Source organism: Meles meles, chromosome 13 (genome assembly GCF_922984935.1).
Source record: "Meles meles chromosome 13, mMelMel3.1 paternal haplotype, whole genome shotgun sequence".
Taxonomy (NCBI): Eukaryota; Metazoa; Chordata; class Mammalia; order Carnivora; family Mustelidae; genus Meles; species Meles meles.
In genome coordinates, this window is record NC_060078.1 from 86,903,437 (window position 1) to 86,928,379 (window position 24,943).

The 24,943-nt window shown below is 68.3% G+C and overlaps 1 protein-coding gene across 7 annotated transcripts; it reads left to right on the forward strand.

Annotated features, from left to right (window-relative positions):
* The first annotated feature begins 1,555 nt into the window (after positions 1-1,555).
* On the forward strand, positions 1,556-24,604 carry PWWP2B (PWWP domain containing 2B). Of its 7 annotated transcripts, XR_006821275.1 has the most exons (5): positions 4,005-4,178; positions 12,387-14,086; positions 17,499-17,613; positions 20,677-21,371; positions 23,958-24,604. XR_006821275.1 is itself a non-coding variant. In XM_046027483.1 (4 exons), the coding sequence occupies exons 1-3, from the start codon at positions 4,054-4,056 to the stop codon at positions 14,071-14,073; spliced, it is 1,722 nt and encodes a 573-aa protein (XP_045883439.1). In that variant the 5' UTR covers positions 4,005-4,053; the 3' UTR covers positions 14,074-14,086; positions 23,958-24,604. The 7 variants fall into 7 exon arrangements, 5 of the variants coding, with proteins under 5 accessions (XP_045883438.1, XP_045883439.1, XP_045883436.1 ...); XR_006821274.1 differs by lacking the exon at positions 20,677-21,371; XM_046027483.1 differs by lacking the exons at positions 17,499-17,613; positions 20,677-21,371 and having other exon boundaries at positions 12,387-12,537; positions 12,628-14,086.
* Positions 24,605-24,943: the final 339 nt, after the last annotated feature.

Consider the following 24,943-nt stretch of genomic DNA (forward strand, 5'->3'; position numbering starts at 1 on the left):
CCAGAGGATCATGGGAAGCGGAGCTCACTGGGAAACACCCCCTACCCCCCGGCATGAGACCATAACCTCCGTTTCTTCCTGGCTGGGAACGCCGGGGGTGGAGGGCTGCCGTGCCCCATCCCCGTGCTCCCGGCGGGGCCCCATCGCTGTGTTGCTGTGTGGAGCGCGGTGCAGGCGTGGGGGTGACGTGCTGGGACAGGGCGTCCAGGGCCGGCTGGAGGTTTTCCGCAGTCCCCGCAGCAAGGTTGGGTGTGCGCCCGGGAATGCTGTACCCCGGACTTGGCTCCGAAGGACCAGCACGGGCCCCTCCCTGCGATACTGCCCGCCCCACTGACCTTCTGGGCGTGGGTGAGGGGGTACCTGTCCTGGAGAGGACCTCGGGAGGCCCGGGGGCTGAGAGCAGAGGGCACGCGGAGCCCGCGGCCAGGTGGGCTGTGGGCTGGGAGAGCTGTAACTCGGGGTGAGTCACAGCTAGTTCCATGGGGAAGAGCAGATGCTCCGGCGGCCGGACGCCCCGCTTTCCGGTGGGGCTGCCGCGGACCGCAGCACAGAACCCGTCTGACGAGGGCGATGGGTGTCAGGAGAATGAGGCCCCAGGAGGCCGCCTGGGGCAAGTTGAACTTCCATGGGCCTCTCACAGGGGTTATGTGGTCGTCACTGGTGAGAAGACGCAGCAGGGGGCGGTGCCCCAGCCGTCAGGACACCCCAGGAGACGCCCCGCACAACTCAACTCACTGTCTCCCTGCTGTGTGTCCAGAACGCTGGGCCACGTTCCAACGTCTGGGTCTGGGTCTGGGTGCCGGCGGCTTCCAGATGCTAAGCCGCCCCCAGGCCTGGACCCCACTGTCCTTGAGAGTCCCGGTTTCTGCGCCCTCTGAGGGCACAATCCCACCTGGCGGGACACTAGGCCAACAGCCCCGGCTTGTCACTCCGCCTGCCAACCCCCCACCCCAGGGGCTAGCCACTCTCCTGCACATTGTGCTCTGGGGGCTGTTTCTCGGGGGGGGGGTGCTGCCTGGACAAGCAAACCCTGAGGGGCACTGGGGAGAGACAGAATGACTCAGGTGTGGACAAGTGCGGCAGCTGGTGAGACAAGGGACAGGGCTGGGGTCCTCAGGGGGCTGTCCTGTGGGGGAGGGGCCGGGAGGAGGACACCAGCCCTGGGGCCTGCAGGAGGAGGGGCTGGGCTATGGGTGTGCACCGGAGGGGACAGGGACAGGGACACAGAGATTAGCCTGGAGCCCCCCTCCCTGGTCACTCAGCTCAGTCCAGCGAGGGTGATGGATGGTCTCCTGTCCCCCTTCACACCACTCCCCTACACCTCTGGCCAGCCCTGGTGACTCTGCTGGGGCCCTGGGCAGGCCAGGCCAAGGGCTTGGCACTGGGCAGGCCCCAGTGCGAGGGGCAGAAAGCAGAGGTTTTGGGAACAAAGTCCAGGGACCGAGGGAGGACGCTGCAGCCCTGTTTTCCCTCAGCCGGGGTGGCTCCATAGCTCTCCCTGGCCCTGTGAGGCAGCTCACGGTGGGCAAGCCGCCCTCGGTCCCTGCTGCCTGGGGCCGGTCTGTCTGGAACCTGTGTGTGTCTTTGCAGGGGGCACTGAGAGGGAGAGCCCTGGGTCCGGACGGAATCAGCGCATGGGGTCGGCTCGCAGGCCCGCAGAGCCCGTTCACCCCCTCCTGAGGAAATCCGTCTCCATCAGCGGCTCTGTGGTCCGGAGCGGGTGAGCTGGCTGGGCTGGGAGGGAAGGTCTGCGAGGAGCGGGACCCCCAAACTGTCCCCCTTTAAATTCCAAATCACAGTCCTGCTGCAGAGCCTTCGTTCTGCCTCGCGTTTCCGAAAGCGGCTTCCAGCTCCACATAGAAAGAACAGAGCACACAGCCCAGGGGGGCGAGGCTGGGAGCAGACGGGGCGGAGGGCCCCCTTTCTCACCTGCGCTCCCTGACTCGCTCTCCACGCCCTCCGTGGCCCCCTCCCCGCCCCACATACACGCATGGTCCCAGCAGGCTCCAGCCCAGGCGGCTCCTCCTGCCAATGCCTGGGAGTGACCCCAGAAGACCCCACGTCCCAATATGGCCTGCCCTTCAGCAGGTCCCCTTCTGTGCACCTCAGCGCCCAGTGCCGCTCCCCAGGCTGCCCTGTGGGGCCCCTTCTCCCCGGGTGGCTGCCTGCTCAGGCATCTCCTCAGGGCACCTCTTCCAGAGGCCTCCCTCCTGTCCACATGGAGCCCCCTGGGCACACGGGGACATGCTCACACCTGGAATGTCCCCAGCAGTCCTGGAGCTGACTCAAACCCCAGCAAGCTGGTCCCCCGTGGCGTCCCCGGGGCCCAGAAGGCATTTGGGGCATGCCAGGCACCTGTGTGGAGCAGGGATGCAGCCTCCTGGTGCCCCCTCCTGGTGCCCGCAGGGGTGGCCTGGCATTTCTGCCCCCCCCCCACCCCGTCAGCCCTGCCCTGCCCGTCTCTGGAGTGGGGAGGCTGCACAGGCCTGCGGGTGCAGAGGCTCCCTGTGGGGGCCCCCACAGTGACAGGGGGGCCCCTGCTGACCCTGAGGGGGGGGGTCATGTTGAGATCCCGGAAGCCTCCCTGTTACGTCCCTCACTCTCCAAAGGAGGGTTGGGGTCTGCTGGAAGCCCCAGCCATACAGGGAACAGGTGCTCCCTGGACTCTAGGCCTCCCCTAGGGCTCCCGGGGCCTGGATCCTTATTCCGGTCCAAGCGGGGGCGATGAGGCGCGGCGAGCTCCCGGCGGCTGCCTGACTCCGCCCGGGCTCCCCTCTGCCTGCTCCCCGCGCTGGGAGGCCGCCGCTGGAGGGCGAGGAGGAGTGGCGCCACTGCCGCCCCGACAGTCCCCGGCGGCGCCAGGGGTGGCGGCCGCGGCACAGGTCCGAGCGGGGCGGGGCGGTGCACGGGCTCCGGGCGGGAGGGGGGAGGCGGGGGAGGCGGGGCCTGGCGGCGTCCGGGTCGTCAGGACAACCCAACCACCCGCCCATCTCCTGTGCCCAGCCAGGCGCAGCGAGCCCGGCTCAGGGGACCTGCTGGTCCTGCCGGGTGGGGTCGGGCCCGGGCGGGGTCACCGCAACAGGCCCGCCCTGGGGACTCTGCCAGTTACGGGGTCCCGAGCCAGGTGCGGGATGCGCAAAGGCTCGGCACGGTCGAGTTCTGCCCGGCTGGAGGCGAGCGGGCGCACAGGGCCGCGGGAGGGGTCCCGGGTGGGGCCCACGTCCCTGGGCGCCTGCACCTCCCATTCCCCCAGCCGGCCAGCTGCGCGCTTGGGGGCCGCGCTGTCGCCCGGGAAAGACGGTCCTTTCCGCTGGGAACGCCCCGTGGGGCCCCTGCCTCTCTGGGCGCGGCGGGGTCGCAGAGAACCCGCTGTTTCCCCAGCGACCCGGGGGCGCGCGACGGAGACCTGCGGACGTATCCCCCTCCCCAGCGCCGTCGCGGGTCGCCCTCGGGCGCACAGGCAGCCCTGAGCCAGGCACGCGCCCTCTGGGCACCAGGGGCGGCGCCGAGCACGCGAGGGTCGCCAGGTGCCCCTCCGCAGGGCGCCCGCCCGTGTCCCCTGGGCGCCCGCGTCTCTTCGGCCCGGCCCGACCGGCTTCCTGCTGGCGTCGCCGGGACTTCCTCCCCGCCGTGCCGGGTGGCCACCGGGCGCCTGACCTGAGGCGGGGGGCGCGGGGCCGCGGGGGGCGGAGGGCCGGGCAGGGCCGGGAGTGGGGGTGGGGGCTGGTCCCGGAGCAGGGGTCCTGAGCTCCGGCCCGCACGTCCTGTGGGCGGGCGCTCGCGGCCGCGGGGCCCCGGGGAGGGCGCAGCCCGGCCCCGACCCAGGGGTCCGCAGTGCGCTTCCGCGCCGCCCCCGAGGTGCCCGGCTGCGGCCCGCGTCCGCGGGCGGCGGTGCCCCGCGCGCCCCTCCCGCCGCCCCGGCCCGCTCGCGGTGGCCGCCCCGAGCGGAGCTTTGTGACGTCAGGCGGCCGGCGGGCGGCGTCACGCGCGGGCTGACCCGGCGGCGGCGGCGGGGCGGGGGCGGGGGCGCGCGGGCCGGGACGCGGCGGGAGCATGGAGCCGCGGGCCGGCTGCCGGCTGCCGGTGCGGGTGGAGCAGGTCGTCAACGGCGCGCTGCTGGTCACCGTGAGCTGCGGCGGGCGCAGCTTCGCCGGGATCCTGCTGGACTGCACGAAAAAGTGAGCGGGGGCGGGGGCGCGGGCCCCGGGGCGCCCCGAGTCTCCCGGGACGCCGCCGCCCCCGCCCCGCCGGCGGGGCCCAGCGCCCGGCCCGGCTCCAGGGCGGGGGCGGCGCGGCGCCGGCGCCCGCTTTCGGTTTCCCGAGCGCGGGCCCCGGGGCGCGCGAGCGCGGCCGCCACTCGGGGGGCAAAGTGGCTCTCAAAGTCGCGCGACTCGCGGGCGGGAGCGGCGGTGGGCGCCGAGGGGGGCCTGGCGCGGGGCGCGCAGCCCGTGTCCCCGCGCCGCCGCCGCGTGCCGCCGGCCCCGAACTCCGCACGTCTGCCATAATTAACGCACTTTTCTTTGTTCAGACGCACTGTTGAATCCGGCTGTTCTCAGAATTGTCACCGGCTCGGGGGCGGCGGGGGAGTGGGCGCCGCTGCGCGCCGGACCTGCCCTGCCAGCCCCTCGCGAGCGGGGTGCCCTGCCCAGTGCCCCGCCGCCCCACCCCCGGGGCTCCTGGGAGGCACCCGGGGCTCTGGGTTGCTGGCGAGCAGTTGCGTCCGGCGGTGCGATTTGAAAACAGTGCTGGGGGGAGCCCCTGGCCGTGGAGGAGTGAAAACACGCCGGCGGGGGTGCTGGGCAGGGGGCGGCGGCGGGAGCCCCGCTTTCTGGGGCCGGAGGGGTCCCCCGCAGGCCTGGGTGCACACCACCCCGGCTCGCACCTGTGCGCCCGCTGCAGGGACTGAGCCGCAGGAGAGTCTCCTGGATACAGTGTCGCATGGTAGCGGGCTGTCGCACAGATAAATGATTAGGCATTCATCAGACGCTAATGTCTTGGCGCTCCTGCTGGGCCCTGTCTCCAGGCTGCGAGGAATAAATGGGTTCCCTTGCAGAGGCCCAACTTTTCCCTCGGTGGGCCCAGATCTGGTTGCAGTCGCGTGGCGGTGGCAGGAAGACCCTCGCTCTTCACCGGTTAGGCTGCTGGCGTGAGCTCTTCGTTAGATGGGCCAGAGGCCGTTTATGCCAAAGTCATGTGATTTAACATATGGCCTCCCTGGGCGACTTTGGCCCCGCTCGGCCCTGGCTGCCACCGAGAGTGCTTGGGGGCCCGAGGGACGGGAGTGGGGGGCTGCAGCGGAGCCACCTGAAAGCTGCCCAGCCTGTGCCCTGCGGTGGCCAAGGTCTGCTGCCCCTGACGGCCACCTCTTCCCCCCTCAGGCAGGACGGCCAGCCTGGGCCTGTTCCCACTACTGGGTCTGTGCGGGGCTGTGCCCGGCTGGGCCTTTCCTTCTCCTCGGAGAGGGGTAGCTGCGCCAGAGGACCCCCTCCGTTTTCTGGGCTCCCGGACTTGGGAAAGGAAGGCCGTGAGCCCCTCTGACTTGTGGGGGGGACCATGCGTAGAGGAGGCAGCCTGGCCTCCCTTTCCGTCTGCCTCCGGCTGCCGCCCCCTGCCCAGGCTGGGGCCAACCTGGTTGGGAGAGCAGCGCTCCCCTGGTGGGAGGAAGTCCACCAGGCTGGGATCCCCAGCAGGGGAACGGGCAGCCAGACTCATGGGCGTCAGCCCTGCCATGGCCACGCTCAGCGGTACCGGGAGCCACCCACAGAACCCGGGCCTTGCCGGGTGCCGTTCTGCTCCCTGCAGCCTCCCGCTGTGGCCCTGGCAGCCCCAGCCCACCGCGCCTCGGTCCCCACGCTGCCCCCGGCTGCCCTCGTCTCCCCTCCACTCAGCATGCTGGCTTCCCCCAGCTTCTGATCCCGGGACACGGCATTAGAGCTCGAGGCTTCTGTTTCCAGCACATTCATCCCGCGGGGTCCTTCGGCAGCTTGCGGCCTGGCCTGGCCGTGCTGGGAGGTGGGGGCCTCGAGCTGCAGGGTCCTCGCCCTCCCAAGGCCAGTTTCTCCTCAGTGCCCCCCCATCTGTGACAGTGGCAGGACAGTCCCTTGGGGGGGGCCCCATCCCAGGTGTGGGCGCCGCGGCTGGGAGCCTGCGGGTCCCGGGGCAGTGGGGTTGGGCCGAGTGTGTTCAGGACGGCCCAGCCGCAGCTGTCGGTGTCCCCATGGTGCACGGCCAGGCACGTGCCAGTAACTCGTTTATCAGCGGCCTCCAGAGGCTGGTGTGCAGACCTGGGGAACGGGGAGCCCCACAGGGTGGTAAATCATTGCCAGCGTCCCCGGCAGGGACGGAGCAGTCCCAAGGGAAGGCCCTTCACGCAGGTCCCGTTCTCTCTCCTGGAGCAGGGCCCAGCAAGCAGGGTGACTCACGGGCCTTTGGGACGTGGCGTCCCCTCCCTTGGCACCGTGAGAGGTGGGTTCTCCTCCCCAAGTGTTCACAGAGGAGAAGAGCTCCCAGAGGCCCCCGAGGCGTCGGCAAGCGTGTGGAGTTTCTGTGCCGGGGGCCAGCCTTCTCCCCCCTGAGGCTCGACCCTGCGGCCAAGCTGCTCTGTGATCTGAAGGACGACCCCCCACAGCTTTGTGCCCACCTCCTGCATCCCGCCGTGCTCACCGACTCCCCACTGGGCACCCGGGCTGAGTGCCGGGCATCCCGCTTGGCACGGTCCCTACAGGCTCCCCATGGGCTGTGATTCTTTCTGGGGCAGGAAGGGTACAGGTGACCCAGGCCTGCCTGGGCCCCACAGGCTCCGACTTCCAGGCCGGGGGCAGGGTGGGTATGGGCATCATTTTGTGGGTGGCTTGGGGGAGCGCCTCTGGTGCAGGACCCTCCCCGGGGGAGGTGGCTGTGGCCGAGGCAGAGGCCCAGAGTGGTGAGGAAGGTCGCCCGGACAGCAGGAGTGAGGACGAGCCGCCCATCAGGCCTGGCCAGCCCCGAGGCCCCAGCCTTCGTGTGGGGGCTGGTGTTTGTCAGAAGCGCCTGCTGTGAGTCACCTAGGGTGCTGTTAGCGTGCGGCGCTCCTGGGCCTCTGTGACCCACACCCCACCCGCGTGGCTGTCTGTGGGCAGCCAGTGAAGAGTCCCAGCAGGCCGGTCCCTGGGCAGCACAGCACACTCACTCCATCCTGGGCACACTCCCACTGGTGGCCGGTCCTGGGATGGGTCACTGGACAGATGTGGACGGACACTGGGCATAGCTTCCCTGTCCTCAGGGAGCCAGGGGGATGGAGAGCAAGGTGCCCGGGATGGCAGAGGGTGGCCCTATCTGCAGCAGGCAAGCAGCCGCCACCCAGGGGACCTGCCAGTATGAAGGTGATGAGGGGGTGTGGACCAGGGGAGCCGCCGGAGGGCAGAGAAGGGACGGAGGCGGCGGCTGGTGGTGGCTAACCTTTTGAGTCCAGGACACCGGGGCGGGGGGTGGGGTGTGGGGAGATGTGCTAGCCTGGCCCCTAGCTTGCCCCAGAGACGCTGGCTCTACCTAGACGAGGGGCCATGCTGGTGTCCAGGCCGTGAGTTCCCCAGCTAACCCGTTTTCCCCAACTCCCTGAGCAAAGGGGCACCCAGAGGCCCCGCAAGGCTGCCCTTCCTTTCCCACCGAGGCCGCTGCTGCCGTCCGTCGGGCTGCAAGGGGGAGAGAGACCGCGGTGTATTTTCTAAACCAACATGTGGAACCAGGGAGCCTGGCCGCAGAGTGGGTCTTGCCGTCCGGGCTCAGGCCTGCCCGAGGCCGCAGGCTCCTGGCTCCAGCTGCCCCTGCCGGCACCTGGGACAGCCCCCTGGGGTGTTTCTGGTGCTAAAGCCACATTTCTTCACCTCTTTACTGGGCGCCAGGGCAGCCTCTCCCCATGGGAGCATGAGGAAGGGAGGTCCAGGGTAAACGCGGAGCCGGCTGGGGTCAGAGGCGTCCCAAGTCTGCAGAGCCGGGAGGCCGCGGGGGAGGCCGGGAGCTCTGGCGGGCGGCCGGGCCGGCTCCTCCTGGCCGCAGGCCAGCTCAGGCCTGGGCTGCTCTGGGGCTTTGCTGAGCTGGTTGCATGGGTGAGACCTCGGCGGGGGGGTGAGCTGAGGCGGGCCATGGGTCTCCTGCCAAGGACTGCGTGCCAGGCTGCTTCTCTGCCCTGTGTCCCTGCGAAGGGCCATGCCTTAGTCTCAGCCGAGTGCGGGCCCTCCGGGGAAGATCCACTCTGCTTTTGCATCTGACCCCTGTTCGCCAGCGTCTGCTGAGCTCTGGGTGTCGCCAGGCTTTCCTAGGAGCTGAGGCTGTCTGCCCTTCCCCCAGCTCCCAAGGACGTCGTGCTGAGCTCTGTTTCAGGGTCCGCCAGTTGCCTGCACGGAGACCTTGGCCAGCCGGGCCCCCCAGCCCCGGGGGCCCCTCCCCCACACCTCTCTGGTCTTGGGCAGGGAGCCAGTGGGGGCCGGGGGGACCCTCAGCAAGGTGGAGGGCAGGACCGTGGGGGGGCCTGGCAGGCCGTCTCTCCGGCTCGCTCCGGCCAAGGGCCTGCGGCGTCGCCTGTGGGCCGCTGCCAGGCTGACTGGGCCTCCTTCCCCTGGCACAGCCCACGTCCGCACAGCCTGGCCTCACTGAGGGGTTGGGCTCTGAGGGCGAACCGCCGGGCGGTGCCACGCCTGTTGCTCCGGAATGCAGTGGAGGTCACCCCACTGGGCTGGGTGCTGCGGCCCCAGGACGAGTGGCTTGTCCTGTCTGTGTGCCTGGACGTGAGCTCAGACCCCGATGGTCTCGGGGCCCACGGCCTCCCCTGGCGTCCCTCTGCCCCCTGTCCGTCCGTAAATAGGGAATGGCCATGCCGTGCGTGTGTGCGTGTGTCTGTCTGTCTCCGGGCGCTGTGCAGGGTTCCACGGGCAGCGTGGGGAGGGAGCCGTTGCTGGGCCGCTGTTTACACACCGGGGCTGTGGGCGTGGCCTGGGCCAGGCCGCTCCGGGAAGGAAGTGTGGCTTCGTGCAGTGCAGGCATGGGGCCTGCCCCTCCGTCCTCAGCAGGGGTGCTGTCCCACAGCTGTAGCTGACCTCTGGAAGCCCTCCCCCCCAGCCGCACCCTACCCAAAACAGGAGCCCCCCATAGGCTGAGGGGCCCTGCATACAAGGGCATGGACTCGCCTGCTCTCCAGTACTCTGTGAAGCCAAACCTGGTACCCAGTTTGACCTGCTAGGGCAGGGAGGGGTCACTGCCTGACCTGGCCTGTTCCCAGGGGCCATGCCTTAGCACTCTGGCTCAGGTCAGGATCTCTGTCCTAAACATTCAGGGACTCCCTGAGGGGTGTGTGTGTGCCATAAACGGGGGGCAAAAACCTCCCTGGACACCAGCTTTGGGGCCTTCAGGGATAAGGTGACTTTCCACCCCCTGCCCCCCTCCTGCCCCAGCCTACCTGCAGGGGGAGAGGACGGCAGAGCCCCCAGGGTGGGCTAGGTCCTACAGAGGAGGGTCCTGGGGGGATGATACGTTGGTTTGGGTAGGGGGTGATGGGAAAGGGGCTGCCCAGGGATTTTGCTCCTGGGGTGCCCTGGACCCCAGCCTGGCAGGAGGGGGTCTGTACCCGCACAGGCTTGTGCTGGGGCAGGGGAGTCTCACGAGTGGGTATGGGCTGGTTCTGAGCAGGACGACAGCAAAGAAGCCTTGGGGTCCGTGGGGACACAGAAGAAGGGACAGGGTGAGCTGACGTCCTGCTCGTGGTCTGCGCGCCTGCAAAGATGGGCAGGAAGTGGGCTTCGGGGGTCTTGGGAACAGCTGTCCAGGTCTGAGCAGTGTGGATCCTGCCGGGCACATGGACCCCTCCTTGTCCGTGGGACCCCCTTGGTCTAGACCTGCTGACAGGGTGTCCTCTCGGAGGTCCCGCGGCCTCCCCTGCAGCCCTTCTCTCAGCGAACAGGGTGGCCGTTGGGGTGCTCCGTTCTCAGCTTCCGCTGGGGTGCCCAATGGGCCTAGGGCCCAGTGTGCAATCCGGACGCTCCCCGCAGGGCCGACACTGTCCCGTGAGGGGCTCCCGTGGGGCCTCCTGCACTGCGTGTCCTCTCAGTGTCACCCTCTGGCAGGGCACTGCGGCCGCCCTCCCTTCTCCCCTTGGAAGCCCTTCTTAGGGGGCTGTGGGTTACACGGAGGGGATCCGACACCCTAACAGCAAGGGGCAGTGAGCCTGCTGGCCCAGGAGCTCGGGGAGTGAACGCCTGTGTGTGTGCACACGTGCCTTGGTGTGAGCGCGGAGTTCTTAGCTGCTCTTGGACACCCGGCGGCAGAGCTGGGGCTATTGGGTGCGGAGTCCCGTTGCCGTTCTGGGGCTGGGGACTCGCAGGTGGGCGGGGGCAGCTTTGGGCGGGGGCTTAGCTCCCCCAGCTGGACTGGGGCGGGCTCTCCTTCGTGGGCCACACAGCAGCTGCTCCGGGCCTGGCGTCTGTGCGGCGTCTGTTCCAGCCGCCGGGGTGATCCAACACGAACAAGGGCAAATCCTGACTTAGAAAACCCGTGGTGGCGGCTGGGCCGTGGGGTCACCTGGGACGCGGCATGGACACCAGGTCCCTCTGGGACCACCTAGTCGTCCCAGGCCACAGGGCGGGTGAAGGGCCATGTGCCCAGAGAAGGGTGGGGAGGGGACAGCGGGAGCTGGGACGTCCCCTCCCCACAGGACCCTGCTGCTTCCCCGCGTTCCCCTCCCTCGTGGCTACAGGTTACAGGTCACCTCTGGCCACACGAAGGGCAGGAGCAGGCTGCCCAGGGCCTGTGCTTGCCAGACTCTCTGGTCATGAAGAGAAGACATGAACCCCTTGCCCCTGTGAAGACTTTAGATTCAGGGTACGGTCACCAGTAAACGGGAACCTGATGGGAAAGAAGAAAAGTGTGGCTCCGGACTTTCGCTGTGAGCTTGAATCAAACAACAACGGGGCGGCATTCGCCTGCCATGGGCCCCCACATTTGTTCGTGCGCCGACCCCGTGGCTGTGAGGACCGTGGGCAGGCGGGGCTCCGGGCTTCGAGCCCTGGCGCTTGGGGACGGTGCTGGGGCCGTGATGGCATGGGCGGTCGGCCCCTCCCAGCTTGCTCTCCTGGGGAGCAGTGGATGGGGACACCGTCTGGAGACTGAACCCGGGCAGCGTCGCTCCGTCGATCCCACCCGGTCAGATCAAGTGCCCGGTGAGGGCTGAAGCCGTGCTCTGAGCCTCGTTTCCCGCGGCCTGGCGGAAGTCCGCTTTCGTGCTCCCCACGTAAGAGCTTGTGGCTGAAGCCATCTCACCGACATCGCATTTGTGGGAAAGTCACGCGTGCTCACTCGCTGCCGTTTGGGCTGCTTTCTCACTATTTGGATGTTTTCGTGCGGCAGCGTGGGTCGTTGGGAGATGAGATGCTGCGCCACTCCCAGCACGAGGCCCCCAGGCTGGCCCTCTGCTCTGGGAGGGGCTCCGCCCACTGACGGTCAACGACGACCCCACCCCCCCAGGTGCCCAGCGGTCTGCACGGGGGACCCTGCGTGGTCCAGCATGTCCTGGGGGCGAGAGCAGGCCTCTCACCGGGCAGGTCCCGGCTGGGGAGCCCTGGGGCAGCTCCCCTGCCCTTGGCCTTGGCTGTGGGTCTTCATGGGAGGGACGTGGCTCCCCTGCCCTCTCTCGTCCCTTCCCGTGGATCACGTGGTCTTGTCTACTCCCCTCCTGGAGCTGGAGGTCCTGCGGGAAGGGCCTGGGGGTGCCAGGGGGGAGGGGTGGACCTTTGAGGTTGTGCTGGGCAGGGGTGGGGTGGATGCCCCCGTCACCTGTGGGCAGTGCAGACCGCTGGGACCAACTCAGCATTTAGGAGGGAACGAGGCCTCTCCTAGACCTGGGGCTCTGACTCCTGTCCTCTCTCCACGGCCACCATTGCAGCCTCCAACCCCAGACACACACACGCCCACCTGCCCCACGGCAGCCACCTGGGCCCGTACGGAGCTTGGGGTCTTCCCTCAGGGAGGAAGGAAGTGGGTGCACGAGGCCCGTGACCCAGGGCGCAATCAGGCCATGTCAGCACCCGGACTCCCCAGACCCCGTTCTTAGCCTTCCGGGGCCCGCGTGCGGGCACCGGGTCTTGGGAGGCCTCCAGCCACAAGCCCGCAGGAGCCAAGGTGTGGACGTCAGGGCCTGACGAGCCCGAGGGGTGGCCTCCATGTTGGCTCCCAGACTTCTTAGAAGACAGGCCTTGCCCTAGGATGCCCCACGCAGGGAAGCGGGGGTGTTTGTCCCTGTCCAGAGCCTGGAGGCAGCTGCAGGTGCTCGGCCCCCAGATCCCGCTGGGCCCCGGGGGTGGGGCCTGTGCACAGCGGCGTCCTCGGGGTCCTGACCGTGCCCTTCTGTCTCCCACTGCCAGGTCCGGGCTCTTCGGCCTGCCCCTGTCGGCTCGTCTGCCACAGCCCGAGGACCCCCCCGTCAACGGCTGCGACGGTCCGGCCCCCCCGGAGCAGGACGGAGAGGCGATGCAGCTGGGGACGGGCCCCCCGCCACCACCCTGCGGGGACCAGGCCCCCGAGACCACGGGCCCCCCGCCACCACCCTGCGGGGACCAGGCCCCCGAGACCACGGGCCCCAAGCCACCACCCTGCGGGGACCAGGCCCCCGAGACCACGGGCCCCAAGCCACCCCCACCTCTCGCGCCACCGTTCCCGCCGTACTTTGAGGGCGTCCCCTTCCCTCCCCCACTCTGGCTGAGAAGCACCTACCGGCAGTGGGTGCCACAGCCGCCGCCCCGGGCCATCAAGAGGACCCGCCGGCGCCTGTCCCGGAACCGTGAGCCCGGCCGGCTGGCCCTGAGCCCCATCCGCCTGCGGCCACGCCAAGTACTCTGCGAGAAGTGCAAGAGCACCCTGAGCCCCCCCGAGGCCGGCCCCGGCCCCCCAGCTGCCCCTCCACCGCGCCGCAGGGCAGGCGGCGGCCCCGGCCCCGACCCAGAGCCCCGCAAGCTCGCGGACCCTGATGGTGGAGGGGACGGCGTGGCCACCGCCTCGAGGAGGAGCAAGAGAGAGAAGAGGGAGGAGGAGGACAAGGCCCGGGTGCCCCGGAGCCCAGCCATCAAGATCTCCTACAGCACACCGCAGGGCACAGGCGAGGTGGTGGAGATCCCCTCCCGCGTGCACGGGTCCCTGGAGCCCTTCTGCCCCTCCCAGGCCCCGCACGGGGGCGGCCAGGACCCCATCGGGCCCCCCGCCTCCATCCCCAAGCTAAAGCTGACGCGTCCCGGGCCCCCCGGCACCGGCCTGCCGCCCCCCAAGATCCGCTTGAAGCCCCGGCCCCGGGGTGCTGGGGAGCGGGAGCCCGTCTACAGGGCCGAGCTCGTGGAGGCGCTCAACGGCCACGGGAGGGGCCCCCGGGCCGGCTCCCCCACTCTCCTCGGCCACGGCTCTGCCGGTCGTGGGCCCGTGGACTCTTCCTCCGGAAGCTCTGGCGAGGACGAGGACTTCAAGCCGTGTGCCCAGGCTCCGCGCGGGCGAGGGGGCCTGGCTTTCCTCGCCACCTGTCCCGGGAGGGGGCCAGGGTGTGCTGGGGAGTCGGTGTGGAGCAGCGACAGTCTGGACGAGTCCAAATCGTCCAGCTCTGAAGTCACGTGGCCGGACACATACGACCTCTCGGCGGGCGACGGCGCGTCCGTGCGGTCCTCGTCCAAGGACTCGAGGCCGACCGTCCCGCCGCTCACGGTCAGGCTGCACACGCAGAGTGTCTCCAAGTGCGTTACCGAGGACGGAAGGACGGTGGCCGTGGGGGACATCGTGTGGGGTAAGATTCACGGTTTCCCCTGGTGGCCAGCACGCGTGCTTGACCTCAGTCTCAGCCAGAAGGAGGACGGGGAGCCCTCCTGGCAAGAAGCCAAAGTCTCGTGGTTTGGTTCCCCAACGACCTCGTTCTTGTCAACTTCGAAACTCTCTCCGTTCTCGGAGTTTTTCAAACTGCGATTTAACCGCAAGAAGAAGGGGATGTACCGGAAGGCCATCACGGAGGCCGCCAACGCCGCGCAGCACGTGGCCCCGGAAATAAGGGAGCTCCTGACCCAGTTTGAGACCTAGGTCGGGCGGCCAGGTGAGTGTGCGCCGGCCTGTGCCCTCCGGTGACAGAAGTCCTGCCAGAGGCCGGTGTCGCTCAGACTCGCGGGGCACGGGAGGGCGGCGTCCGAAGCAGCTGGGTCCGAGCCTGTGCCCAGAGCGGCGAGCGTGGCCTCAAAGATCCGCTTGCCCTCGTGTCCGCCCCCGGAGAAAGGAGCTGGTCTAGACGGTGGTCTAGACGGAGGGGCCGGGGGGCCGGGGCGGCTTCCTCGCCGGCCCTCACTCTGAGAGGACACACTGGAGCCGTGTCCCCTCTCCCTCCGGGTCCCAGCTGGGTCCTGACTCAGGACGAAGGAAGGTCCTGAGCCGCGGGCCCCAGGACGCCACTGCCGTGGGGCCGCAGCCCCCAACCCTGCCGGCCGGCCTGGGCGCTGCTCCGTCGGCCCCTGGTTCCCGGGCCGGGGCGGCTGGGGGCTCTGGACTCCCCAAGGAGGCTCCGGGCTCTGCCCCTGGGCCGGGGTCGTGCCCTCCGACTCCCCTCCAGGAGAACTTTGTAGGATCTTTGGCCACAGGCCTTAGGAGGGTCCTCCTTGGGGCAGTCAGCAGGCCAGGCAGCCTGTCTATGGCACCACGTGGGGGTTGGGAAGCGGCCGTGGGGCAGAGGCGGCCTGCTGTGGGCGGCCCCGGGGCCCCAAGACGGGGAAGTGCCGGGTCACCCGCTCTGGGGCCCGCGCTGTGGGGGTGTCCCAGTGCCCCTCCCTTCCCTGGCCTCGCCATGACAGGACGTAGGTCCTGTGTCGGTGGCCTGGGCTGGGCCAGAGGGCGTGTGGTGGGGTTCCCCGTGGAGGTCGGGCCGCTGCCCTCTTGCTGACTCCGTGTCCTCTAACGCCCACAGAAACAGAGGTGGGGCAGAGGCGGGGCTGTGCCCAGAGCAGGGGTCCTCCACCACGGCTGGGCCTCTGCTTTGATTTCTGTGACCTTCAGCTGACCTTGCCCCGTCTGGTCCCCACGCCCATCCTCCCCGGCTTGCTCTGCAGTTCCCAGCTCGAGCCCTCAGGCCTCAGCGGGACTGGCGGATGTGTGGCTGGGAGACCTTTGGGAGGCACCTGGAGTGACCCTTGCTGCTGTGACACATGGACGGGGCCCCGGGCTTGAGGAAGCAACGACGACGGGGGGTGGGGGGGGCACCTGGGCGGGATCAGGTCCGGGACTCCGAGAGCTTTATTCCCACCCCTCCCCCACCCGCTCCCTGTGTCCGGGGCAGTCACCGCCCTGAATGACTCTCCAGGGTCCGGACACAAACCTGCCCTCTCCGGAGCCGGGCACAGCCCTTGGAGCTCTGGGTCCTCATGCTGGGGCAGGGGCACGGCAGCCACCTGTTTGCGTCGTGCCAGCGAGGGTCTGAAGTCGGCCACACTGTGCGGCGGGCACCTCACATGGGGCGACGGGTCCAGGAAAGGTCAGATGCGTCTCCCTTCTGCAGGCACGGCCTGGGGGGCTGGGGGCCCTCTGTGGGGTCCTGCCCGTCTGCGTGCCCTCTGCCGTGCCTGACCAGCCTCGCTGCCCACCAGACCCGTCCTGCTTTTGCCTTGGTCTGGGGTCCGTGTGGAGCCTGGGTTCCTCTCCCGCTCGCCCCTCTCCTGGTAGGTGCAGGTCCCAGTGGGCGAGGTGAGCCGTCAGGCCCCAAGACGGACCTTCAGGTCCCTGGTCGCAGTCGGCGCTTCCTAGGGACAGCGAGCTCCCCCCCCCGCCCCCCGGCCAGGCAGGGCCCCAGTGTGGCCTGGAGGGCAGGGAGCCCCCACCCGCCCATGGAGAAGGTGGCCCAGTGTGCTCAGGCCTGGCTGTGCTGACTGGGAAGCAGAGGGAAGCATCTGGCCAGACAGGTTTCACGGCTGCAGGGCTGTGCCCACAGACCGGCCTCTCCTCCATTCCCTCCCGGCTTGCCCCCCGCCTCCCTCCCTCCCTCCCTGCCTCCCTCCTCCTCTGGCTGTCTCTGGCTCTCCCTCCCTCTGTTTCTGTCTCTGTCTCTGCACATCTCTCTCTGTCTCCAGCCGCGGTGGCTGCTCCCCGGCTTCCCCAGCAGGGCATGGAGCTCTGGGCGCGTAGGATGCTGAATCTTTTTAGCTCCAAAGCACAAAGTGGTTTTGCCTGATTGGCTTTTTACTTGTGTGTTTTGGGTGGAAGACTGTGCTGAGGGCCACACCAGGGCGTTTAATCCGCTGGTATTGGTGATTGGGGTGTCACCAAGCCTGGTGACAGGTTTGCTTTCAAGGGTCCGTGACACCGTCTGGGGCCAGGCCCTCTGGCCTGCTCCTTGAAAGGGAAGCTGGGACCTGCCTTTGGTGGGGACAGGGTTTTCCCTGGGCCGGATCAGGCCTCCGGGGTCCAGTGCGGGAGGCTGCTCCGCAGACCTTGTGTGCGATGCCGAGGGGCGTTTCGTGGTCGCTGGCCCCTGGGCTTCCCCCCGGGAGGAGGGCTGCGTGGGCCTGCAGCTAGGGCAGGGAGACCAGTTGGGGAAGCTTGGACTTCGGGCCGTGTCCAGCCCAACTGGGGTCACAAGCAGCAGAGGACAGGCGCCCGGAGCTGCTCGGCCGTGGGGGTATCTGCAGTGTCCTCCGGCATCCCTTGGGGGAATCCCAGGGACCCCATGGGCCTAGGGCCCTCCCAGGGACATTGTGCTCAGCACCATGTTCCGAGAGATTCCTCCATCCCACCTTGCAGGGGGGCCGGAAGCTCAGCTGACCGGGGTGTCCACAAGGACTTTCTGGAGATGTGCCAAGCTGGCCCAGGACTTGGTGGCCAGGGCACTAGTGAGAGGTCAGCCGAGAGCCTAGCTGGGCTCTGGTGACAGGGCACAGTGGCTCTCAGCAGGGACTGCCCCTGAGCTCCAGTCCACCCTGGGGAGACATAGACCTTCCCCTGAGGAAGGCCCTGACCTCTGGGGACAGACACGGGGCAGACCGGCACTGGCCTGGCTGGTCGCTGGCTGTTCTCACCCCGGCAGCCCGGCGTCTCTGAGCCTCGTTTCCCTTGTCTGGGAAGGGACAGGTTGGGTGCTGAGTGAGGGGGACCTGTTGGTGGTGGCCTTTGGAGGCCACTGTGTCCTTTCTGGCTCAGTGGGGGCTGTTTTCACAGAGGCTCCTCCTGCGTCCCCCACAGGGAGGGAAGGACGGAGAGTCCCAGACCACATTTCCGGGGTGGGGACAGGCTCCTGCTCCGGGCTGGAGGGGGCGGGACCCCTCCCCCAACTTGGACCTTGAGGGGCTCGGCTGGTCTGAGGACCTGGTCCTATAGGCAGGACAGAGACAGCCAAGAGCGTGGGGCCGACGTGAAAGGTGGCGGCCTGCCCTGTGGGCTGGGAGCTCACAGATGGGGACGGAGGGGACGGCACCGCTGTGGGCCTCCCCCTGTGAGTCACAGCCCCCAAATTTGTGCATAATCACACACAGGAACGTGCTGAGAAGGGACGAGGGCCCCCCAGCGAGCATCTGGCGAGGAAGCTGACCTGGACTGGGGATCCGGGAAGGCTTCCTGGAAGAGGTGACATGTGGCTGAGCGCGAACGGTGAGCCAATCGTGAGCCAATAGGCTACGGGCGAGTGTCTCAGACAGGAGCAGGGCGCGTGCCCAAGGCCTGTGGCCGGAGGAAGACTGCACGTTCTGGGGTGGGCGTGGGAGAGGCAGGTGGGTGTGGAGAGGCTGAGACCCCAACGGTGACCTCGTCCTAAGAGCTAAGGGCACCATGGGGCAGGTTAGGCCGGGGTAGAATGGCCTTATTTGGGCTGAAAAGATCCTAGGTGGAGTCAGGAGGTGAGGGACAGCCGGAGGACAGTAACTGAGGCCAGGATATGAACCGGATGGCCGGCCAGGGACGCGGTGAGGAACCGGGGTCTGAGGCCCAGAACAGCCGAGCCGGCAGTGCTAGGTGTCGGCTCCCGGAACGGAGGGGCCACTGCGGACCAGGGGGTACCGCCGGCTGGTGTCCGAGCACCTGAGTCCTGGCTGGGAGGAGACTCCAGGCCCAAGGCTTGGAGGAGTGTGGGGCTGGGGTCAGGGATCCAAGGAAAGATCTAGGCCCCACAGAGGGGCCACTAGAACGAGGGAGGCTGTGGGCAGAGGCCAAGAGAGGTGGCCAAGACGTAAGTCCTGGGGGGGCCCAGAGATGGGGCCTGGGCAGAAAGGCACGTGGGTCAAGGACTCGAGGGGGCAGTGGGTGCACTTGGCCAGGAGGGGCCTTGTGCAGGGAAGGGTGGGCAGTGGTGGAACCGTTCCTGCCGTCACCGGGAGCGCCCCAAGGGGCTCAGTATCCTGGGAGCGCCGACGGCCCCGTCTGTATGGCCCTTGGAGCCTGGGGCCCTTCCTGGGCAGAGCCGGTGGCAGGCAGCTGTTTGCGGGGCTCTGCTGCGGCCTGGGATGGAGCCGGGGCACCTGCCCGGGGTGGGGTCAGGATGGCACCTTGGGCCCTCCCGGCCTCTTGGGCTAGGGTTTTGGGGGGGCAGGTGCCTTTTGGGGTGACATGGCTGTCCCCTTCGCGGTGCCGGCGGGCCACTCCAGGACTCGACTTCGTGCCTCACTGAGTGTCGCTGAGCATCCTTGGGCTCAGCCTCACCCCTGTGTTCGCCTCCTGTGGCTGCCGTTCCAAATGGCCACACGGTGGCCAGGAGTTCATCCTCTCGGGTCTGGAGACCCGACCCCAAACCAGGTGGAACGGGGTCCTTGAGCGGCAGGCCCCAAACTGGCTTTTCTCTTTCCCAGCCCTAAAGGAAAAGGTACTTTTGCTTCCGAAGCTGGTGGTTCCGCTGACTCGCAGCGCTGCTTTCAGGAAACCTCGGTGAAGGTTGTAATTATTTTGTTTCCGAAGGAGACAAAGGCCTGTAATTCCGGGACTGCTGTGGGAGATCAGGCCCTGTCCCACCTCCCGGCCACCGGTGCCGTCCCTGCCGCTGCCTCCGGGCAGGGTCCTGAGTGCCTGGGACGGCCGGGCATCCCGGCGGGGTACAGGCTGGTGAGGCAGGAGCGACGGCAGCGCGGTGCCCGGAGACTCACGGGGCGCTTGGCAGCGGCTCCTCCAGGCGTCAGGGGTGGCCCGGGCTGGAGTGGGGCCGGGGGACTTCTCTGGGCGGAGGGGGCCGGGGGACTTCTCTGGGCGGAGGGGGCCGGGGGACTTCTCTGGGCTGGAGTGGGGCCGGGGGACTTCTCTGGGCGGAGGGGGCCGGGGGACTTCTCTGGGCGGAGGGGGCCGGGGTGCCCAGGCAGGTGCTGCCCCTCCCATGGCGAGGTGCCCAGTCTGGCAGAAGGGCCCGTTTGCCCTGGTCTTCGTTGCTTCTATGCCCCCCACCGCCGTATACTTGGCCCGCAACACCCCCCACCCCCGGGTCCGGACCTGAATCCAGAGCCCCAGGGCGCTCGGGGAAGGACCCCCACGGCACCCCTGCGGAGGGACCCTGCAGGCGGCCCCCTCCTTCCCACCGCGGCCTGTCTGCTCCTCAGCCAGCCTGTGGGGACGCTCTGGCCGCCCAGTAACTTCCGTGCCATCCTGCAGGATGGAGGCTGGACCAGTGTCCGAGCTGCGCCTCGCGCTCGCCAGAGGGACCCGTGAGCTGAGTCATGGGTGTGTGTCATGTCACACAGCTCGCGACCCCCCACCCGCGCGAGCCCTGCCATGCCCGGCGCCGGCGCTGTCCCATCCCTGGCAGGGAGCTCCGTGGCTCCCGGGTCGTCTCCGCAGGGGCCGTGCTCTCTGCGCGACGGGATTCCAGCTCGCGCTGGGCTTCCCGGCCCTGACCTGGGGTCGGGCCTCCCCCGGGGGGCCCCAAGCGTCCCCGCTGTTTCCGGGCCGTGTGTCGGCTTTGCCGGCAGCCGATCTGGGAGTCTCCTGAGAGCAGAGATCGTGACTGTGTGACCGATTCTTCTCATTCAGAATTTTTACTTCTGTAACGTCTACATCTGCGTTTCTTCCTCTTACGCTGGAAATCTTGGTTCTTCATGAAACTCACGTAATCACAGTTGACCTCTGAACAACATGGGTTTGACCTGCGCGGGTCCACGTGTACGCGGGTTGTTTCAAGAAATACACGCCGGGACCGTGAATGTGTATAAAAGTAAATTTTTCTCTCCCTTCTGGTTTTCCTTTCATCTAGCTGACTTGTGAGGATACAGCGTGTCGTACGCACAACCACAGCACACGTGCCCGTGGCCGCGGCTGCTCTGGTCCACGGCGGCTGTGGTGGTTACGTTTGGGGCCGTCAAAGTTGTGCGTGGAATTTTGAGCGTGGGGAGGGTCGCACCCTCATCCCCATTCGAGGGTCAGCTGTGTGGGTTGCCAGGATTAGGTGAGCGTTCGTGTAGGTTTGACGCGTAGGACGCCAGCCACCTCCGTGCAACCTGTCACACTCCATCGTGTCAGAACAGCCCTCCTGCTCGTGTCACCGGGGGCGATGAGTGGGGACACGGGAGGCTTTCCTGTGGATCTTCTTGTCTCTGGGGTCTGGCCCTCGCGGGCTGAGGGCTCTGTCCGATGCCTCTTCCAAAGTCATTGGGACGGATCCTCTGCTGGCTGGGACCTCAAAACAGGGTCACCGGTGTCAAGGTGCTTTTCCCTTCTATATTCCTGTCTTCTTACATTTAGGTGTGTGTTCCGTCATTCCGTGCACATTTCTGAGGGTCCCGCGTCAAATCGATGCGACCAGGCCCATTTGGAGCACCCCCAGGGGCTGCGTGTCGGGTCTGGGCGGCTGGTGCTCCCACGTCTTCGACAGAAGCAGACACACAGGTGTGGCCCCTCTCCCCACCGAGGTGGGAACGTATCCAAGGCCCCCGCGCCTCGATTTCCCTGACCCGCACGGAGAAGATGCGAGTGGCCGTGTGCGGAGACCCCATCCTCGTCCCGGCAGAGCCCCCGGCCCTCCGAAGCCTCTCATCCGCGTCCTTCCGGACTCTGGGCTTTCCACACTCTCCTGAGACTTGGCAGGCTGTGAGCGGGGGCAGGAGCAGGTCACCAGGCAGGGAGGTGCCTGCGTCCTGCAGGCTTCCGGGGACCCGAGACTCTGACCGGACCCAGTGGTGGGGCTGCAGGCTCCAAGGCAGGGAGGCCCCGAGAACCCGGTTTTGCCCTGGGTCCTGGCTCGTGGCCCAGGGTCGCAAAGCTGTACTGCTCGCCTCACCCCACACTTGCTGGCCATCACCTGTCCCTCAAGGTCATGGCTGTGTGTCCCCTCCTTGGGAAGGCTCTCGCGGAGCTCCCCACGCACAGCTGTGCCGGACAAGCCCCGCTCGGTGCACTCACCCCCCCGCACCCTGTTCTGTGTGGGGCCTCCCCATCAGGTGAGTAAATTCCTGTGAGCTCAGACCCTGGCAGCAGGGGTCCATGGCCCTGGGGGAGGGGCACTGGCACCACAGATGGGGACGCAGGTTCCTCCTGGGCCACGCCCTGTACGGTGCACCACACATGCCAGGGCGGCTGGGGGGCCGCGCTGGGCCTTGGAGATGAGAGCCAGTTGCCCGACGTGTCCACGCGCCCTCAGCACGGGGACCCCGGGAGATGTTCCGAGCTATGGCTGGAGGGGGGAGCAGCCTGGGAACAGGGGCAGGGGCAGGGAGGCAGGCTGGCCTCTCCCTGTGGCATCTCTGGACTGAGAACATCGAGCCGGAGGCTCCCGGGCGCCTGGGCCTCTGGGCCCAAACAAGGTTTGGTGCGTGTCAACCTTCTGGATGTCCTGGGGAAAGTTGACCTTCAACAACAACCTTCCAGCCCCCCATCCCAGAGCACCTGGTGCTCCCGCGAATCGTCCACTTCCGCTGGGCGGGACTGGCCCTGAGTCTGAAGGCCTCCTGTTGCGGTCTCTGAATTTCCGAGAGGAGACAGGGCTGCACCCCACTTCCTGGCCTGGGGACCCCCTGCCTGGGCCCGGGTCTGCGACATGGCACGGGCGTATGTGGCTGCAAGAACCATGGGGCCCCGGCAGGGAGTGCAGGGCCTGGTCCTGTAGAGAGGGGTGCTCGGGCCACGGCCAAGGTCTCAGCAGAGTTGAGGGTGTGGCCGTGCTTGGGCCAAGAGCCAAGCTGGAGGGACGGGGCCGAGTGACAGAGCTCCTGTGTGTGGCTCGTGGAAGGCCACGTGCTGGGGCTCGTGGGGCGCATGCGGTCGCAGGTCCAAGATGTGTGGCGGACACGAGGGACAGTCACACGTGCTGGGTGCCCGTCTGGCTCCTGGGGACTCTGCGCACACACGGTAAGGATGGTGGACGCGGTCAATGCCGGCCTGCGGCCGTGGGCCTGTGTCTTGCTCTGTCTGTGGTGCCTGGGGGTTCACGCTCCTAGCGTGGCCGCGGCTCCCGTGCCGTTGTGGGCAGAAGGCGGTGGTCGGGGATGCAGGTCGCCTTCAGTCTGGTCTTCAGCGTGGAGAGCAGCAGGTCTGGTCATCGTCCTGGGGCCTGGGCGCCGGCCGGCTGGCACCGTGCTTCCTGCCCTGTGCCCCCATGGGAGAGCCCTCCTGGTGACTCCCGTCTTCTCGGCGAGCCCCACCTGAGGACCCAGCCAGGCAGACAGAGCGGCCTGAGCCGACCTTAACCGTGGGGCCCGTGGTGGTAGCCTCAGGGCCCTGTGGGGGACGCAGCTCCTGTGCGGTCCGCTGGGGCCATGAGGGGCAGGCGGGGGGAGGGGTGGGAGCACTTGCGTGGGGCACGCAGGAGCCGATCCCTGCCCAGAGCCCCCAGCGCAGCCTGTGCCCCCCAGAGCAGGTGGGGCGGCCTGCTGGCTGGTGGGGCGGCCCTGCCCAGGAGGTCCCAGGAAAAACGAGCTCTTCTCGGTGCGGTGGCCAGCTGCCCGCTGGGGCCCGTGCAGTGACCTCACCTTGCCCGTTGTTTCCGAGTTGGGTGGGGTAGGAGGGACAGCGGGGGCTGGGGTGCTCTGGGGTGGGGTCGGGCCTGGCCTTGGGGGGGCACCTGTCACCTGGGGGCCCCTCACTGCTTCTGCTCAGCCTGTGGCCCAGCGACGCTGGGTGGGGGACACAACGAGGGCGCAGGGCTGGCCGGGGGACCTGACCCCTGCTGCCCTGGGCCGGCGTGGGGGAGCCCAGCACCGTGGGGTAGCCCAGGGCCACGGCAGAGTGGGGGGAGGGCACGAGGGTTTCTCCGCGCAGCTCCGTCTCCGGGGTCTGTTCCGCGAGAACGGACGAAGGCTCTGGCCCTGGTTGTGCGTGAGCGGAAGGCCCGAGCGGAAGCTCTTGTCCTTGGAGTTTTGTTTGTGTCGGTGTTTCGTGCTCGCAGACCGGAAAGTCCCCCAGTGGCAGACGGTGTGTGATGAGAATTCGTGTCCGCAGTCCGGAACGATGCGCTTTCCTGCCATTTCTCATTCTGTGGTGTTTCGATCGCAGCGCCGTCTGCCCCCAGCCCTAGAGAGCTCCCCGACCCGGGAGGGCGTGTCTCGCCAGGGACGTCGGTCGCACGCCCTGACATAGCAGGCTGGGGTCCTCCGAAGCTGTGAGCCCCAGGGCCGTGCGCACAGCCATGGTCTTCCCCTCCCAGGCCGTGAGCAGCAGGAAGGAGCTGGAACAGGGGGCCCCCCGTACCCCGTGTGCTGCACAGGGAGCCCCGTGGTCTGGGCTTTCGATTAGTCAATGATCCTGCCCCTTTTTCTGGGAAATTCAGGGCCCCTGGGAGGGGGGACGGACTCAGGTGGGGTGCAGGGCTGGGGGGCCCGGCCAGGAGGCACAGCAGGCACCAGGGAGTCCTGGGGTGGTGAGGGCCACTGGCAGCTGCGGGTCCTTGGGGATCCCTGGGAGACACAGAGCCTCGGAACATGGCTCACAAGGCCCGCGGTGGTGCTGTGACCCGGTGCTGCGAACCTCGGGGGCCTGTCCCCCAGCACTTGACCCCGAGATGAGCTCTCTCCTTTTCTGCTTCCCTCAAGGTCATGGACGATGAGAGCACGGCTGGGCTGTTCTGGAACTTCCGACTTTGGGGTGCCCTCCACGTCCCCCATTCCGTCTAAGGGACCCGCGTGCCTTCCGGCCAGCTGCGTGCAGAAACGTGCCCGGCCCAGGGGGTCCGCCTGCCTGCGCTTCCCCAGAGAGAAGCAGGCGTGTCCTGCGCGAAGGACGGCGCCCCTGGGGCACGGGCTCCTCTGTGGATGTGTTCGTTCCCCTCGTCAGACTCCGGGTCTTCTGGGCCGTGAAGTTCCGGGAGCCCAGCAACAGCCCCGCTGTGGCCACCTCGCCTGCAGAGTGGGGAGCGGCACCCCAGGGTCAGGCCTCGGGGCCAGGCCCAGTGCGGGGTCTCTGTGCCCTTGAGAACCGGGCAGCCTGCCTCCCCTACGTCCCTCCCAAAGCTGGGGTCCTGCCCGGCACCCAGCTCCTGCCCTCGGGGGCCGCTGTGCCCCCCACCCCGGCCCCCGCTGTGGGCCTGGGGCAGCTGCCGCTCGGGGACTGCTCAGATGCCCCCAGGAAAGCCACCTATCCCCACGTGTGTACGAACAGGCTCCTCTCTCCCTTCTGTCACTTTAAAGACCAAAAAGAGAAACGGAAAATGGCTTCTGCTCTTTGTTGAAACATGAGCGAGAATAAAGGACGGTCTGCGCAGAGGCTGCTCCGGGCCCTCCCGGGGGCGTCCGGGGGTCGGGGAGGACGCCTGCGGAGGGACATGGCAGCTTCGAAGAGCTGGTGGGCGGGCTGGGGGGTGGGGGTGCACCCTTCCCTGCCTGCTCCCCGCAGCTCCCTGGGTAGGGCAGCCTCGTTCTCCGTCTCTCCAGGGACGCCTGCCGTCTCCGGCTTCCCCGCCGGCTTATTCCAGCCAAGGGGCACCCCAGGGGAGGACTGTGACAGCTTGGCCTGTCCCTGGCTTTACCGGACACACTGAGGGCCCCGCTGCCCGGCTCGAGGCCAGGCTGGGAGTGTGTGT